The sequence below is a fragment of the Temnothorax curvispinosus genome, unplaced genomic scaffold (genome assembly GCF_003070985.1).
Source record: "Temnothorax curvispinosus isolate PA1 unplaced genomic scaffold, ASM307098v1 QBEX01007309.1, whole genome shotgun sequence".
NCBI classification, from domain to species: domain Eukaryota; kingdom Metazoa; phylum Arthropoda; class Insecta; order Hymenoptera; family Formicidae; genus Temnothorax; species Temnothorax curvispinosus.
The window spans coordinates 78,945-93,027 of record NW_020217089.1 but is presented as its reverse complement, the minus strand read 5'-3'; the positions used below and the strand labels follow the sequence as shown (position 1 = coordinate 93,027).

General features: G+C 39.3%; 1 protein-coding gene across 2 annotated transcripts in view; it reads right to left on the bottom strand.

Annotated features, from left to right (window-relative positions):
• The window catches only part of LOC112456928 (leucine-rich repeat and calponin homology domain-containing protein 1), a 44,866-nt gene that overhangs the window by 5,541 nt on the left and 25,242 nt on the right, over positions 1-14,083 (bottom strand). The window contains exons 2-13 of one of the 2 annotated variants that reach the window (XM_025019740.1): positions 11,054-11,198; positions 10,349-10,581; positions 9,808-9,944; positions 9,206-9,421; positions 8,314-8,475; positions 7,249-7,370; positions 6,902-7,048; positions 5,963-6,360; positions 5,628-5,779; positions 5,414-5,551; positions 5,264-5,341; positions 7-4,043 (exon numbers count right to left, since the gene is read on the bottom strand). In XM_025019740.1, the coding sequence (XP_024875508.1) occupies positions 3,804-4,043; positions 5,264-5,341; positions 5,414-5,551; positions 5,628-5,779; positions 5,963-6,360; positions 6,902-7,048; positions 7,249-7,370; positions 8,314-8,475; positions 9,206-9,421; positions 9,808-9,944; positions 10,349-10,581; positions 11,054-11,198 (2,168 nt within the window). In that variant the 3' untranslated portion in view covers positions 7-3,803. Of the gene's footprint in view, positions 1-6; positions 4,044-5,263; positions 5,342-5,413; positions 5,552-5,627; positions 5,780-5,962; positions 6,361-6,901; positions 7,049-7,248; positions 7,371-8,313; positions 8,476-9,205; positions 9,422-9,807; positions 9,945-10,348; positions 10,582-11,053; positions 11,199-14,083 lie in introns of those variants that run through there. The other variant, XM_025019741.1, reaches the window with a different exon arrangement.

Here is a 14,083-nt window from a genome sequence, read left to right as displayed (position 1 = left end):
TCTCTCTCTCTCTCTCTCTCTCTCTCTCTCTCCCCTCTCTCTCTCTCGGTAATTAGTGGTGTCCAATAAATAAATACAGCAAAGTAGTGTTCAAGCAAATAATGTCAAAAAAGGAACCGTTCAAAAGATTAATTACAGATACGACAATATTCTGTACAAATAAATTAAGGAGATTGTAGAAAATGAGCACCGGGCGTTCCAGTTCTGTCTAGAAGGGCAATATTGCCGCTCTAAATTGACTAAACAGACATTGCGTTAAGTAATGAGTTACAGCTGCGAAATCATCGTCCGTAAGTTGCAAATGAAATACGCAGAAGCCACAGCGCAAATTGCTATAATTGCGGAAAAGAGAAAAGAAATGCGAGGGGAGAAAATAACCTGACTAGAACGAGAATAGCGCGATTTACAGCTAACGATACTATTGTAGACTAGAAAGTGCAAAACCCATACACTCGACACCGCGCAAACGCGAAAATGCAATGTCGCTTATGCGTACGCGTGTCCCGAAACCGTGCGTCTCCCGGCAAGATCGTAGACTGAATCCGAGCAGTCGCGAGAAATCATATGGAAGATACGCGGCTCGCTCTTGCAATCTCTTTAAAAAAAAGATACTGGCATGTTACTTGGCTATGCTACATGTGTAGAATAATGCGCGCGTCGAGTCGCGACAAAATACACGTATAAATATCGTATTATGCTTGTATGATAGTCTCTCTCTCGAAGTAGTCGCCTGTTATAAGGCCCACTTACGAAATACGTTATGAAAAGAATCCTACGTCTCTCTTTTTTTTTACGAAGAAACCTTTCCAGCCTTTCCCTCCGAAAGTTCCAATTATCGAAAGTTTATACCGGAACGCTCGTACGAACGTTCCGATAATTCGTAACAATTCGTATCATTTCGCGTTAGGATCTTTCCAGCGTCCTTGGATCTTGTCGGAAAAACGAAGCAATTACGCGAGTGTTACTTCTTTAGTAACTTACGATAATTTACTCGTTTACGCGGAGAAATTATCTTAAGTTACTACAGAAGTAACGCTTGCGTAAAGATAGTAAATGTCGCGTTTGATGGAACGTGCTGAAAAATTTGGCACTGTTCTTAAGTACTGCAGCGATTGGTATCGAAATCATTGTCCTGAGAAGTCCTGTCTATCAATCACTTGGATATGAAATATTGTATCTGATCTTTTTCCGACAAAGATCCCGTCTTACAAATCTGAAGAGCGTTCTCTTAATATTACAATATAAGTTATACACTTAAATATTATAGACGATATATGCCCTCTACGTTTCTATCGAGTTTTTATGAAAATAAATTGGCAGGTAGCAGGCACCGTGTCTGTACCGTCATATATATCGTATATCGCGGTCACTTTGATCTCGATTGGTTGCTTCTTCATACTATTTTTATAACTGTTTCTATTGAGGAAATAACTATCTCAGAATTTAGGTCGACATCATTTTTGTAAGACGTTAAAGTGTCGATATAATTTTTGTCAGTTTAAGTTTCGATATAATTAGAATCAAGCCGAATAATTACTCTATTAATTAATATAGACTTACAGACTCTTTACGTTTAACCGTGATGATGAAATCTTAGTGTAAAATACACTTTTAATATTCTTATCTTCCAAATTCCAAAATTCATATTTCTTGTCTTCCAAAAGCATTGGAACCCGAGCAAACTTGATGCCGAGATCGAAGTAACGTCAATTTAAAGTACCTTTTTTTTTTAGTAAAGTATCTTTTTTAGACTACGACCAAACTGCTTGGTCGATAAAGTATCGAAGAGTGGTGTATTTTGTTTTTTCCCTCTCGAAACAAAAACATTACTTGTGCCGGATAAAGAAGACTATCGATCTACTTACGAAATTACGAATAAAAGAAGCGATAATCGCTTCTAACTTATAACTGATGAATATAAACGTCACAAGTAGGCCTACTCTGTAACTCTTAACGACAGTTTCGTTATCGTTATATTTGCGTTGCGCGGATAATATATTCGGTAAAAAAAGCTGCGTCGCGACAATGCAACGATAACGAATCTTCGTAAAGAGTTACAGAATAGGCCCACGTATCATCTTTAAATCCTCCTTTGTTAGACCTTACATTACCAAAATAGAAAATTCTCAAACTGAAAGAGATTCCCTTAGCACCTTTTCGTGAATCCTGTAACACTCGCAGGCTACCTATCACAGACCCACCGATCCTGAAAGAGCCCCGTTAGGCAGTTCATTGGTCGAATCTTAAAAAAATATTGCCATCGAGGGCACCATATTTATCCTTCCGTTCGCTCTTTCTTCTCTCTTCCTGAGGGACAATCGCAGACCCAGGCGCAGAGAATGATGTCGCAATACCAGCTAATTGGGAGGCTAATTCTGAGGCTCACATCGTATAGAAGGCAATGAATACTTCCCGAGAATTCGGAAAGTCAAACGCGCGGGATACGACTTATTGCAATTCTTAAACGAGTATTGCACATCAATTCTCGCTTTCGACCATTATCCTTTCTTTTTTTCTTTTTATCAAAATATCATATCATCGGTCTAGCCGACGATTGCCAAGTCGCGTGATTACAAGTGGCGATCATATAACTGGTTCATTCTGTAAGGTACATTCACAGACAACTAAACGTGATATGCGAGCGCCTTTCACTTTGATTGCGCTCTTTGATTTTACGTTAATTCGCGATAAACTCGCGGAGAAAACTAACAAGCATATAGAATAAGATAAAACTTCGTGTTTTGCAAGGGACACTATCACCTGAACTTTCGTTGATATTCCCGCTTGCAATTGTCGATGGAGAATGAAGGCTTTCTTACAAAAAAAAAAGATACCGATACTTAGCATAGATGTAAGCATAATACTTAGTCGACTACGTTTCAAGCTGCCTATCAATACTTAAAAATTATCTCCAAAAATTCTCCGCTGACCGCAAGCCTCCTCGCTCGCGCGATCGAACGAGGAAACTTGCGCGAGCGTAGGTCGAAAAAAGCGAACAACCTTAAAGCTACTATCGTGATGATTCGATTCTTGAAAGCTAAGTACTTTGCCCCCGGCGAGGACTAGCAGCAATTTCATATGCGACAAAAGATATGTTCTGATATTCCTTAAAGCGTCTAGATACGCGGTGATGGCGAACCATTCTTTAATCAGCATGCTCTTCGAAAGACACTTTAAAAAATTACAGAGTACTTCGATGACGGCTCTGTAGTGTACTGTTCATGTTGTATAAACATTTAGACATTTAGGGCAGTCTGATTCATAGTGCGATTTTATATTCAAGATCGTCTTCCGGTCTTAAGATTTCATTCAGCCAACAAAATGATCGTACAGTATCTCAAGATTATACTTAAAACAATCTTGAATATAACTTTAAATCCCGGCGGTTTCTCTTCTTAGAGAAGAAACTATCGAATATTAGCGCACATTTTTGTTTAAAGCGATTTGCTAAACATTATTCGGGAATCTTCGACATCGAAGTAGAATCCGACTCTTACGACACTTTCTTGAGCCCCAACAAACATAAGTGCAAATAGGATTCATAAAAATAATCGAACATATTGAACATTGAAAGTGTCGCGTGCATCGTTGTTCAAACGAGACGATGATTCTCAGAATTGGTACAGTTATCAAAAGCGAAATTGACGCAACGACGTTTGCAGCAGTCAAAAAGAAGACCAAAGGATACTCTGAGAATCGCCGTCTCGAAATGGTTCCTGGCACTCTTTTTCTTTCCCCGTTCTTAATTCATCGGTCCTTCATTTCTCGCACACTGGCGGCTTCCTGTTTTCAATGCGGTCTGACTAATCGGGAATCGGGAAGAGATAGAGCAAAACCAGGGCGGATAGGAATGTGGCGAAAAGCATCGCGGACAGAACGCGGTCTTGAATCGTACGGAGTGAATCTGCGGCCGGCTCTTCGGTGCCACTCTCCCCCTCATCGCGAACAAGGAGAAGAGCGGTGACGAGACGCGCCAGAGCCTCCAGCCCGTACGCGTCCATGTAACCCACGTCCATGATTGCGTCCGCGTCCAATAACACCTCCTGCAACACCAACAACGATACTACTCAGTCCCAGTTTCTACTTTAACGCACTGCGAAAACATTTCTCACGTGGCCTTAAAACGTATATCTTTGTCCTCTCCGAGGAAGGCCTTATTTTTTACCAATAAGTATCAATAAGAAAAGAAGCGTTCCTCGGGGGTAGCCGTTCTATTACACCCCAGCCTATCACCGTGTTGTACAAGGAAATTATTTGCTTCCGCGAAAGAACTTTTGATAGAGTTGATTTATTTCTCTGATTCTCTTTATTGAACTTTGCTTTGTAACAATGCTTGTTAAAGTCGATTGCGATCAATTTATTCGTTTATTCCTTAATGATCTGTATCATAATATGTATCAAAAGTCCCATCTAGAAAACAATCGAGGAATATCGAGAGGAATGGATAGGAAAAAACAACAATAACATAGTAATATTTTATGTGACGATTGATGAAGAATTATATATCGTTTGTAAAATTTAGGATAGTTAGTTCGTGTTAATCGATGAGATATTCGGATGATGGCAGGAAAGGTGAGAGCCCGAAGTATAGACTGTTCCCCGAAGAAGCAACACAAAAGCGAACTGGAATCTAAGGCACATGCAACTAAAGCTTCTTCGCTAATTCATTTTTTTCTCTCCTGATCTCTTGCATTTTTATAACTATATGCCCGTATGTCTCCTTAAAATCGGTTTGCAACTCGATCAAAAATCAGATGAAAATCGGGGACTGACTAGTAGTCGTTGAAAGTGTCATCGAGAAGTGACGGCTAGATTGCCGAAGCGTTAGTCACGATGTACACAGACGTTCGGTTACAAATAATGTGCGACAAATTTTTCCGTCCGACTGTTCACCAAGCAGGTTCGATAGATCTGATCTAAGAACGACGCTGGATGAAAGTATCGTCAATTTATAATCGTGCTTCATAAAGAGTAAGTTTTCGCACTAAGTATCCAGTTTTACACTCTACTCTTCTAATGAAGCACGCATGGTCGATCATATAGCATAATTACTATCATGATTCTCTCGCCATATCACCATTGTTAAAGAAAAAACAGAAACATTGGATTAATTCGATCGATATGGAAGTATCCACCGTATCAACATGTTCCATGATGTACATAAATGATGACAGCGTGTCTCATGCATGTGTAGTATACCCTAAGCGAAAGAGAAGCACAAACTTCTTCGAAACTAATTAATAAAAATAATGATGTTTCTTACCTCATCAACGCCGATCTTCCGACACGCCTCGAGGAAGTTGTCAACGTTACGCCTACATCGTGCCATTGTCAGCTTAGGCTACAAAAGAAATGTTGAGGTCAGTCTACTGGCACATGAAATGTGTCACAAAATGGCGAAAAAAGTACTCACTACAGCAGGAGAAGGAACGTGTATACTAGCAACTGATCGCGGTCTAACGTGGTTCGCTAGGTGACAGAGAACAACGCCGTCCGTTAACGCTGGCGCGAGGTCCTCCGGCAATGCCATCTTTAATCTCGTCTCTATGTGCTATTAAATAAATATATTCTTGATTATACTGCATATAGAGATAATTGCAATCACTTTTCGTTATAACGGTGCTTACATTTCGTAGTTGTTCGATGAGATCAGCCTCTTCTTTGGCACGTTCGAACTCTCTCCTCATAGTAAAGGAATACTTCTCAGGCACGTTACTATTCCACGTGACCGATCGCGGGGATTTCGGACTGCCGCCGTTTCTGCTTGGACTCTTGTTGCCTAATAAACACGCGCATACTATGAGCATATTGTGTAATCAAAGTTCTCTTTTGCGCTGCGTGAAATGTATAAGAGCAATTTTTTGTAAAATGTAAAATTGCTCTTATACATCAATTGCCAGTGCATTTATTTACAAGTAAATTTATAATCTCGATTTGGATTTTGTTTAGTTTAAATAATTACCTTCAACGTAACCAACCGCGGTTTTCACCAGCCTGGGCGCGTGTGCTGGACTTGTGTTCGTGGATAGGATACTACTCGAAGTTTTGATGGGCGAGCTAGGCTTTTTATAAGGTTGCTCGAGATATTTTCCGTTCTTATTGTTGTACTCGCCGTTGCTACCGTTGATGATCGGCGTGTTTTGATAATTTATTCGCGACGGGGTAACCTTCTGCACTGGCCTCTTTAATGCGTTGTCCTCATTGAAGATTTGCTTGCCAGTCAGAGCAATAGTTTCTTTATTATTGCCCATGTCGGTTTCGTTCTGCGTCTCGTTGCCTGGAGGCGTCACTTGCTCGCGAGGTCTGTACACGCTTAGACCTTCGTTAGCCCTCTGCTGCTTCAAAGCTTCTTTGTACTCCCTAAGAATAAAATAGCTTGTAATATCAAAGCGCACGCTGTCATAGCTGCGTAGAAACATGATATGATAACTTTCACGAATGTTATCTGATGATCCTTGCGAGTATGAATGATCAAAGCAAGACAACTATATAAAATATCGAAAGCGTTATTACAATCTCACGCATTAATCCTCTAACTCGCGAGACTTTAGAATGTAAATAAAAAATAATTTTTAATCATTTTTATTGAAAATCGCTAGATCTCGTTTCTAGTTTCTCAAAAAGACAATCAATCATATCTTAATTTATGTATCCATAAACAGTATGTATACATTATATATATAGTACATATATAGTTTAATTGCAATCGAATACTCAGTCATCTAGAGAGGATTAATACGGCAAAATCACACGTTGTTGCTCAAATCATATATAATATGTCACAGCATTACCAGGCGCGCCTACCAGATGTGGATGAGTAAATGAGTAATATAAACGTGATAACATGAGATAAACTCGGACGGACAGGGGCTTTTGTTGATATGGCCCAAAGCAAAGTTACCTGTATGTTTGTATGTGATTGAACGGCCTCTTATCGTCGCCGTTCACCATCATAGCGGGACCTGTTGCAGTTTGGAGCGGATGTACCGATTGCTGTACGGACGATATCTGCTGCGACTGACTCGTCAAATGTGTGGACTCCAGATGGCTGTAAAAAGGGATTGCCAGCCACGATAATGCACATGCACGCATGCAAATATACGTATGTATATATGTAAAACTACCGTGACAATTCGTATCACAATATCAAATGGCAAACATCGAGGGACGCGCTCGTTTGTTTCGAGGGAAAGCACGCGGATCGGGTAAATTAATCCACTGATCATCGTAGCGAGAGGCTTCACTCACCCCGGAGGCGTAATCGATGTGTGATGAAGGCCGGAGATCATCGGTCTTCTAATGTCTGCCCCATTTTCCGAGGTGCTCCTTTCTAATCTCCTCTTTTCCAGTTGATCGTGCAGTATCATCGCCTACAAGAGATTTCGCATGAGAGCGTGAATTTTAATTTTTAACATCTTCGTAAAAGACATCTTAACAATTAAACAGGGACAGTTTTTAAGCTTAGCGTTAAATTTAACTTCATCTTTTTGATCTTTTTAAATTTAGGATTAAAAATCTCCACCTCTGGATAAGACATAACGTTCTCAATTAGCTCTTAATTAGCATTCTGTTCTGTTCTAGAATTACATTTTCAATTATTTTTATTATAAATTTCGAAATAAATTCTTGTTAAAGGAAAATCAATCTTCGATACGTGAAAGAAATCACAAATATGAGAAAGCACATGATTTCGTCATGCATTAAATATACATAAATGTTCACTATTGATGCAGCATGTGCGTCCGTAATTTTGAAACATCGTTAACGTGACGTTTTATTGGGTCAAGGCTTTATAACGAGATTTGAGCGACAGCCAACGGCTCGTCGAGACAACTATCATTACACGTAGCTCGACTTGAGATCTATTCGACAGCTAAATATAGCGGCTATGTCATCCTTTAAATTCCGTAGTACAGTCTATTGCTTAAACACTTACTTCAAACAGAAATCTAAATAGTACGATAAACTTTTGATAACACAATAGCAGATATATCTTTTCCTAATCACTTATCAGTACCGTACTAACTATGCTCCTATCTCTTATAAAAACCTGACTTTTCTATCTTGGATAGTAGTCATGGCAAATCATTCGTATGAATAGAAGCGGCAAGTACGGCAATCGATATTTTTACTTGCTGAGTATAAGAACCAGAGAAGAGACTAAAATTATTCCTATACTCGAAAAAAAAGCAAATAATATTATTGATGAAATATAAAAATGTGTATTTCAGTATTCTTCATAACTTAAATATCTTTTCTCTTGAAATAATCAGAATCACTGGTTTTTGCGAAAGTGCTTGCATATTAGCCTACCTTGCCCAACTCATCCTCCAGGGATGTGTGCTCCCCGGGTGAAATCGTGCTGGGTGTCGACGTGCCGCTACAGGATCCATTCACGCCTACCTCGTGCGGTAGCGTTATCGAGAGCGGAGAGCATTCCTGCCGCCACAAGCCGCGAACTTCGCCGTCGTGTACCTGCACGGTGGCCAAAAGGAGGCATGTAAAATCGTGAGTTGTGTGCATTTTGCGCACTAGAATAGAATTTTATTCGTGCACTTTGTACAATGATTTTGATCAAAATGATCAAATGCGAAATCACTCGCCTCTCTCTTTTTTTGTACAATAAATTTATACACAAAGATTGTATAAAAATTTACAAAAAGATTATATTATCTAACAATTTTTCTAAAACAGTACTAAGAGGTCATATGAATAAAAAAACTAAAGACTTAAGAAAGAAGTCTAGGACAGCATTGGTTCTAAGGCAAAGATATGAAGTATGACCCACAGTGTGCTACTGTTACAAAATATTCTAATAGACACATCTACTAATGTCTACCTCTTTATTCACGCAAATAAGTATTTTAACTACGTTGTATAAACAAATGCTGTAATATCTTCATTTATCTCTTCCAACATTTTCTTCGTTAAAAAAACAGAGATATTTGCTTCACATTATATGAAGAAATATGTTTATTTATTATGTTTAATATCTTCCGAAGTTTCCTTCAAAGAAGCAAAAGTGAAAGCGTTTGTGCTTCGGTTTATTCATATGACCGATTATCCGCACTGGATCTTCGGATCAGAGATCCACGGGCAATTCGGCAGTGGACTCGCCGAATAGCTTCGCAAGGAGATAGCTGTAGAGTGTGTGCAGAAGGTGTAGCGATAGCGGAAAGGCCACGAGAGCGACGGCGAAACTAACCGCGCTGTGGATCTCCTGGGACCAACGTTTGTCGACGCCGTCGCTGGTGCTGTACCCGCTGTCGACGTTGTGCCGCCGGTGCGACCTCGTGTCCAACGTCGCGTGACCCCTCGCGTCCAGAGGTGCCCGCCGCGTTCGACCACCTCTGGCCCTCTCGTGTTTCGCTGCCTGCCTCTCCAAGTACTTGAAAATGTGCGTTCGCCCGCGAATGCATAGCTGAAACCGGCAGTAAGAGAACGATCACCTTAGCCATATGAAATATCGGTGTTCTCAGCGAAGGAAAGACGACCCATATTTCCTTCGTTTCGTTGCCTCCCAGCGATATAGGTATTGAGTGATATTGAACGTTCTCGAGTAGCGAGGTATTGATTCATAAAACTCAAATAAAGCCTCGAATAAAGTACAAAGCAAAAGGCACCGGTTTCGCAATCGATTCCGTAGGCAGACTGTGACCAAAGGAAAGTTCAATGGATGAAGTAATATCGCGTACGGTTTTATTAGAAAAAATCCGCTGAATAAGGAAGCGCGTAGGAGGACGTATCGCGGGAAGGAGATTTGAGCGCTTGAGCGAAAACGAACGAGTCATTAATGCTAATGCTCACCGAAGCAGGCGGCGAGGTCAATGGATTGTCGGACAGTCTGAAATCCACTAAGCTCTTCATCTTCCTCATCTCATTTGGAAGCACGGATATTCGATTGCCGCTAATATCCAGCTTCACGAGCCTCAGGTACGTCAGTTCTACATAAAAAAATGCGATTTAAGAACCTAATTTCTCATATTTGATTTGTCAATACTAATTGTAAGATACTTATCCCTCCGTCAAAATAATCGTATGATATTTTAATATTTCTTCTATAATCTCTTTTCAATTAAAATCAACTTGGCTTGACAAATAAGTTAGAAAATGATCTACTTAGAATTGATTTATAAAGACTGACTCTTTCTGTAGCGAATGCTAACTTTGTTAGAGCTAATTTATTGAGAGTTAGTTTTAAATTCCGAGCAGGTTTTTAACAAGACAAACCTTTTTTCCAAACAGATTGATACAATTATTTCTTAATCGCGATTAACGCGGCGAGTTTATCCAAGCGTGATAAGTACCTGTTGTATGTATCGCGAGCGAATTAAAAAGGTGGGCCTACCTATAGGCAGGTGCACCAGTAAGTTGCTCCTCAGATCTAGAGACCGGAGCCGCGCAAGGTCGCCCATTCGAGGTGGAAGACTCGTGATTTCGTTGCAACCTGCGTCCAGTTCTGCCAATGCTGTCATCCTGCCCAGCTCGTCCGGCAGAGATGCTAATCTGTTGTGCGCGACTAGCAAGGTCTGAAGGGGTAGCCTGCATATCTCTCGAGGTAGCGACGTCAATTGGTTTCGACTGCAGATCAGAGAGAGGATATTGTTTTCTTTAAATAAATTCACTGGAGACTTCTCGCTAAAGCTATATATTCACCGCCGTTTGAGACTTCTTTCAAACAAATAATCGATTACTACACAAACATTAATTACTAAATTTTAGTAAATTATCGTAATTATTAGAAACAATTTGTAGAATATTTCAGAATAGGAGATATCAACTTTTTTCTTTTTCATCAAAACTACTTTCTTTAAATTGAAGAGTTATTCAATAAATAATTTCATGAGTATACTAAATAATTAATTCAATTATTATAACTCCGAATAACTCTTAAAGTATACTTAAAAGTTTTAATTACACTGTGCTGCGTAGCGAGGGCTTAACGTTATCGGCGTTGTTACGCCATATCATACAGGATGCCTACGATACTGTATCGCGCGGTCCAATGTGTGTGTAATATGTATGTAGTATGTAGATATGTATATATACCAACCTAAGATCGAGGTAGTTCAGGGATTGGAGCATTACGACGGTTTCCGGGATTATTCTTATGGCATTATGATAAAGATGCAGCTTTTCGAGGAATGGAAATTCCGTGACTTCCTCCGGTAACTCACTGAAACGATTCTTCGAAAGGTCTGTAACAGAAAGCAGATACTCGTTCTTATAACGTGCCAGACGATAGACACGACCAGGTCGCCACACTTTTGCCGTTAAAAAGAAGCCGTAATTTCACGTCGCGTGATTTCAGCAGGAAATTGGAACGCGTTAGAAATACATAAACGAGAAAAAAATAAATAAATCTCGCGCTGAAACTGATTTGCAATTAAGAGCTGTCGAGCTCAGCATCAAAGTTCCGCATTCTCATTAAAGCGGTAGTTCGTCGCGTCGCAAAAGCATCGCGCAATAAAACGGCGTCTCTAAACGGCCGATGGGCCGATAAAACTCGTTAAGGAGCGGTGCTATCGAACTGTCTTAATAAGGCACCGATATCTCCCATGGCAACAGCTGTGTACATGGGTTGGGGAGTGATCTTAGGGTGTCGCTGGGGGGTTGTTATGAATGGGGCGGGCGACGGCCACGTGCGCGCACAGGCTCGAAACGCCAGGAAAAGGATAAGGGGTAGCTCAGCTGCTCCCGGCTTCGAACCTTCTTTCTGATCAATAACAGCCGTCCTCGAGTCCTGCGAATATACGTTTCGCGAAGAACCGTCGCCGATTCCATGTAGAATATGCTTCCGAAATAGCTATCGTTCTTTTAATGCGGACAGCATCAGGTATGAAAATGTCGCAAGCGCGTTTAAAATTAGGTACCTAATTACGTAAGATGTTGCAAAAAAGATATTTTACCTAGATTTCTTAGCAAATACGTAAACAACTGTCTCTCTTTCTATATTTATATTAAACTTTCGATCGTAAAGTATTAAATTTAATCTTTCCTTAGTTTTAAATATATTCTCTTAGGCATACATATTTTTAACATCAATGATGAAGCGAAGGGCGCGGTTACTACGACACTCCTGCATGAACTTGACATTTAAATCGCTCGGAGTGTTTATCATAATAGTCGAGACACTCAAGACCTTCTGATAGCTTTAAAATATAACAGCCTTGATCTTATTCAATACAAGATGTCAACAGAATAATTAAGACGACACAACAGACAATGTTTTCAACCGACATCTAGTAATATGTAATATGTAATTTTGTGCGTGTTCTACGTCTTTCTTCTTTTCTCTGTTAAGTATACCGGATAAATTAATTTACAAAAATTTTCCAAATATACCCGGGCCTGTAAGGAGAAAGTTAGATTCCGGCGAGTTCGTCGAACGATCAACGGAAATTGGCAATCGTTGCGTGCGAAGGATACGAGATTTCCTCTAACGGAATCGTAAGCAAAGTTTATTCGACGATTTTCGTCAATTCAATCGTCATTCTTTTTCAACGAAATAAATAAAGAGCATTGTCTTCACATAAATTTTGTTGCAATTCATGCATTACATTTACAAATATTAATACAAATAATAATTACTTCTGCATTTATATAAAATAAGATATTTAATAATTATAATCGGTTATAATTGTAACAATATGACGGTTGTATAAACTGATAATATTGTTAATTTATTTTCAAGTTCTCTCTCTTTTCTCTCTCGTTGGTTGTACATAATTACTGGAATCGCAGATTGCAATAACTCAATCTTGCGAATCGCGCTCATAATTCACCATATGGCATAAGATGTAATTCGTCTTCATTCGTCGAAAAATGTAGCAATTTACGCGGTTACGACCCGAGGGTGTGTCTTGACAAGCGTAACTTCGTTAATCGATCTCGATTCTTACATGCTGCGCGAACTAAACGTATTGAAACGGGAGCAATTCGAATAGGGAGAAATCTGAGGCGTGAATAGGGATGCCTACAACACTTTCATCGTAGCAAAGTATTTAGGTCTTTACTTTTAATGCTGCAAATCGATTTTTTAATCAAGTATCTGCACAATTGAAATGTTGGATAATATTTAAAAAATCTATATAATAGATAATTAATAAAACTAATACGTTATTTTTATTTACTTTTTTCGATAATTACATAATAATCACTGAAAAAATTTCGAGAAGCATCTTTAAAAAATTGTATCGAATCAAATATCGATGTAGTATCAACTATCAAATAACTTGTCGAAGCATCAATATCTTTTGTCTAACTTGAGTTTGGTAATTTCTAAGTCTGGTGGAGTACGGTCGATGTCCGCGGCGCAAGGGCGTCGGCCTGTCTGACGAAGACGGGGCTGGAACCCCCTTGCCAACCCCATGAGCGACTCCCACGCAATATTGGATTCTCTCTCAAGCACCGTCTCTTTGTAGAAAAGTGATAAAATTCTGTGGCGACCAGTCGCGTCGTCGACATGTATTGTGGCTCTCTGTTGTAGAATTCGTCCCAACAACGCACGGCGTGTCATCATATTTCGTAGATTTAGACGTGTACGTTGCTAGTGGAAGGCTTTTCCTCCGGTTCTCTCTTTCGCGAGACATAAAATTGTATCGGTGAAAGCATGGGAGGCAACATCAAGGAGCGACTCTCGTCTCTGAATATGTTCGTTAGTGCGCTAGAAGTCGGCGGAAAAATTCTTGTTTCTATTGTATTTCAAATAATAAGTTGAAGAGATTTACTTACATTTTATTCTTAAATATTGTTATATCAATTAATAATATATATTTTAATTATAAAATACCAAATACCATATCAATTTAATTATATCTACATTTAATTATACAAAACTGTGCGTTTTATGAGAAGAATGTAAAAACTTGTCTTCATTTCTTTAAGACCGAAGGATACATCTTCTTTATAATATTATTATTGTTCAAACTTATAGTTAAAGTCTCAAGAAATATCTATAAATTTTTTTAGAATTTTTGACAAAGTTTTAGATTGTTGTAATATGCGGACGCTATATAATGTCCCCATATACCGTGGGTGCCGAAAAAAAGTATACGATTGCAGTGTTAACATATATGATGGC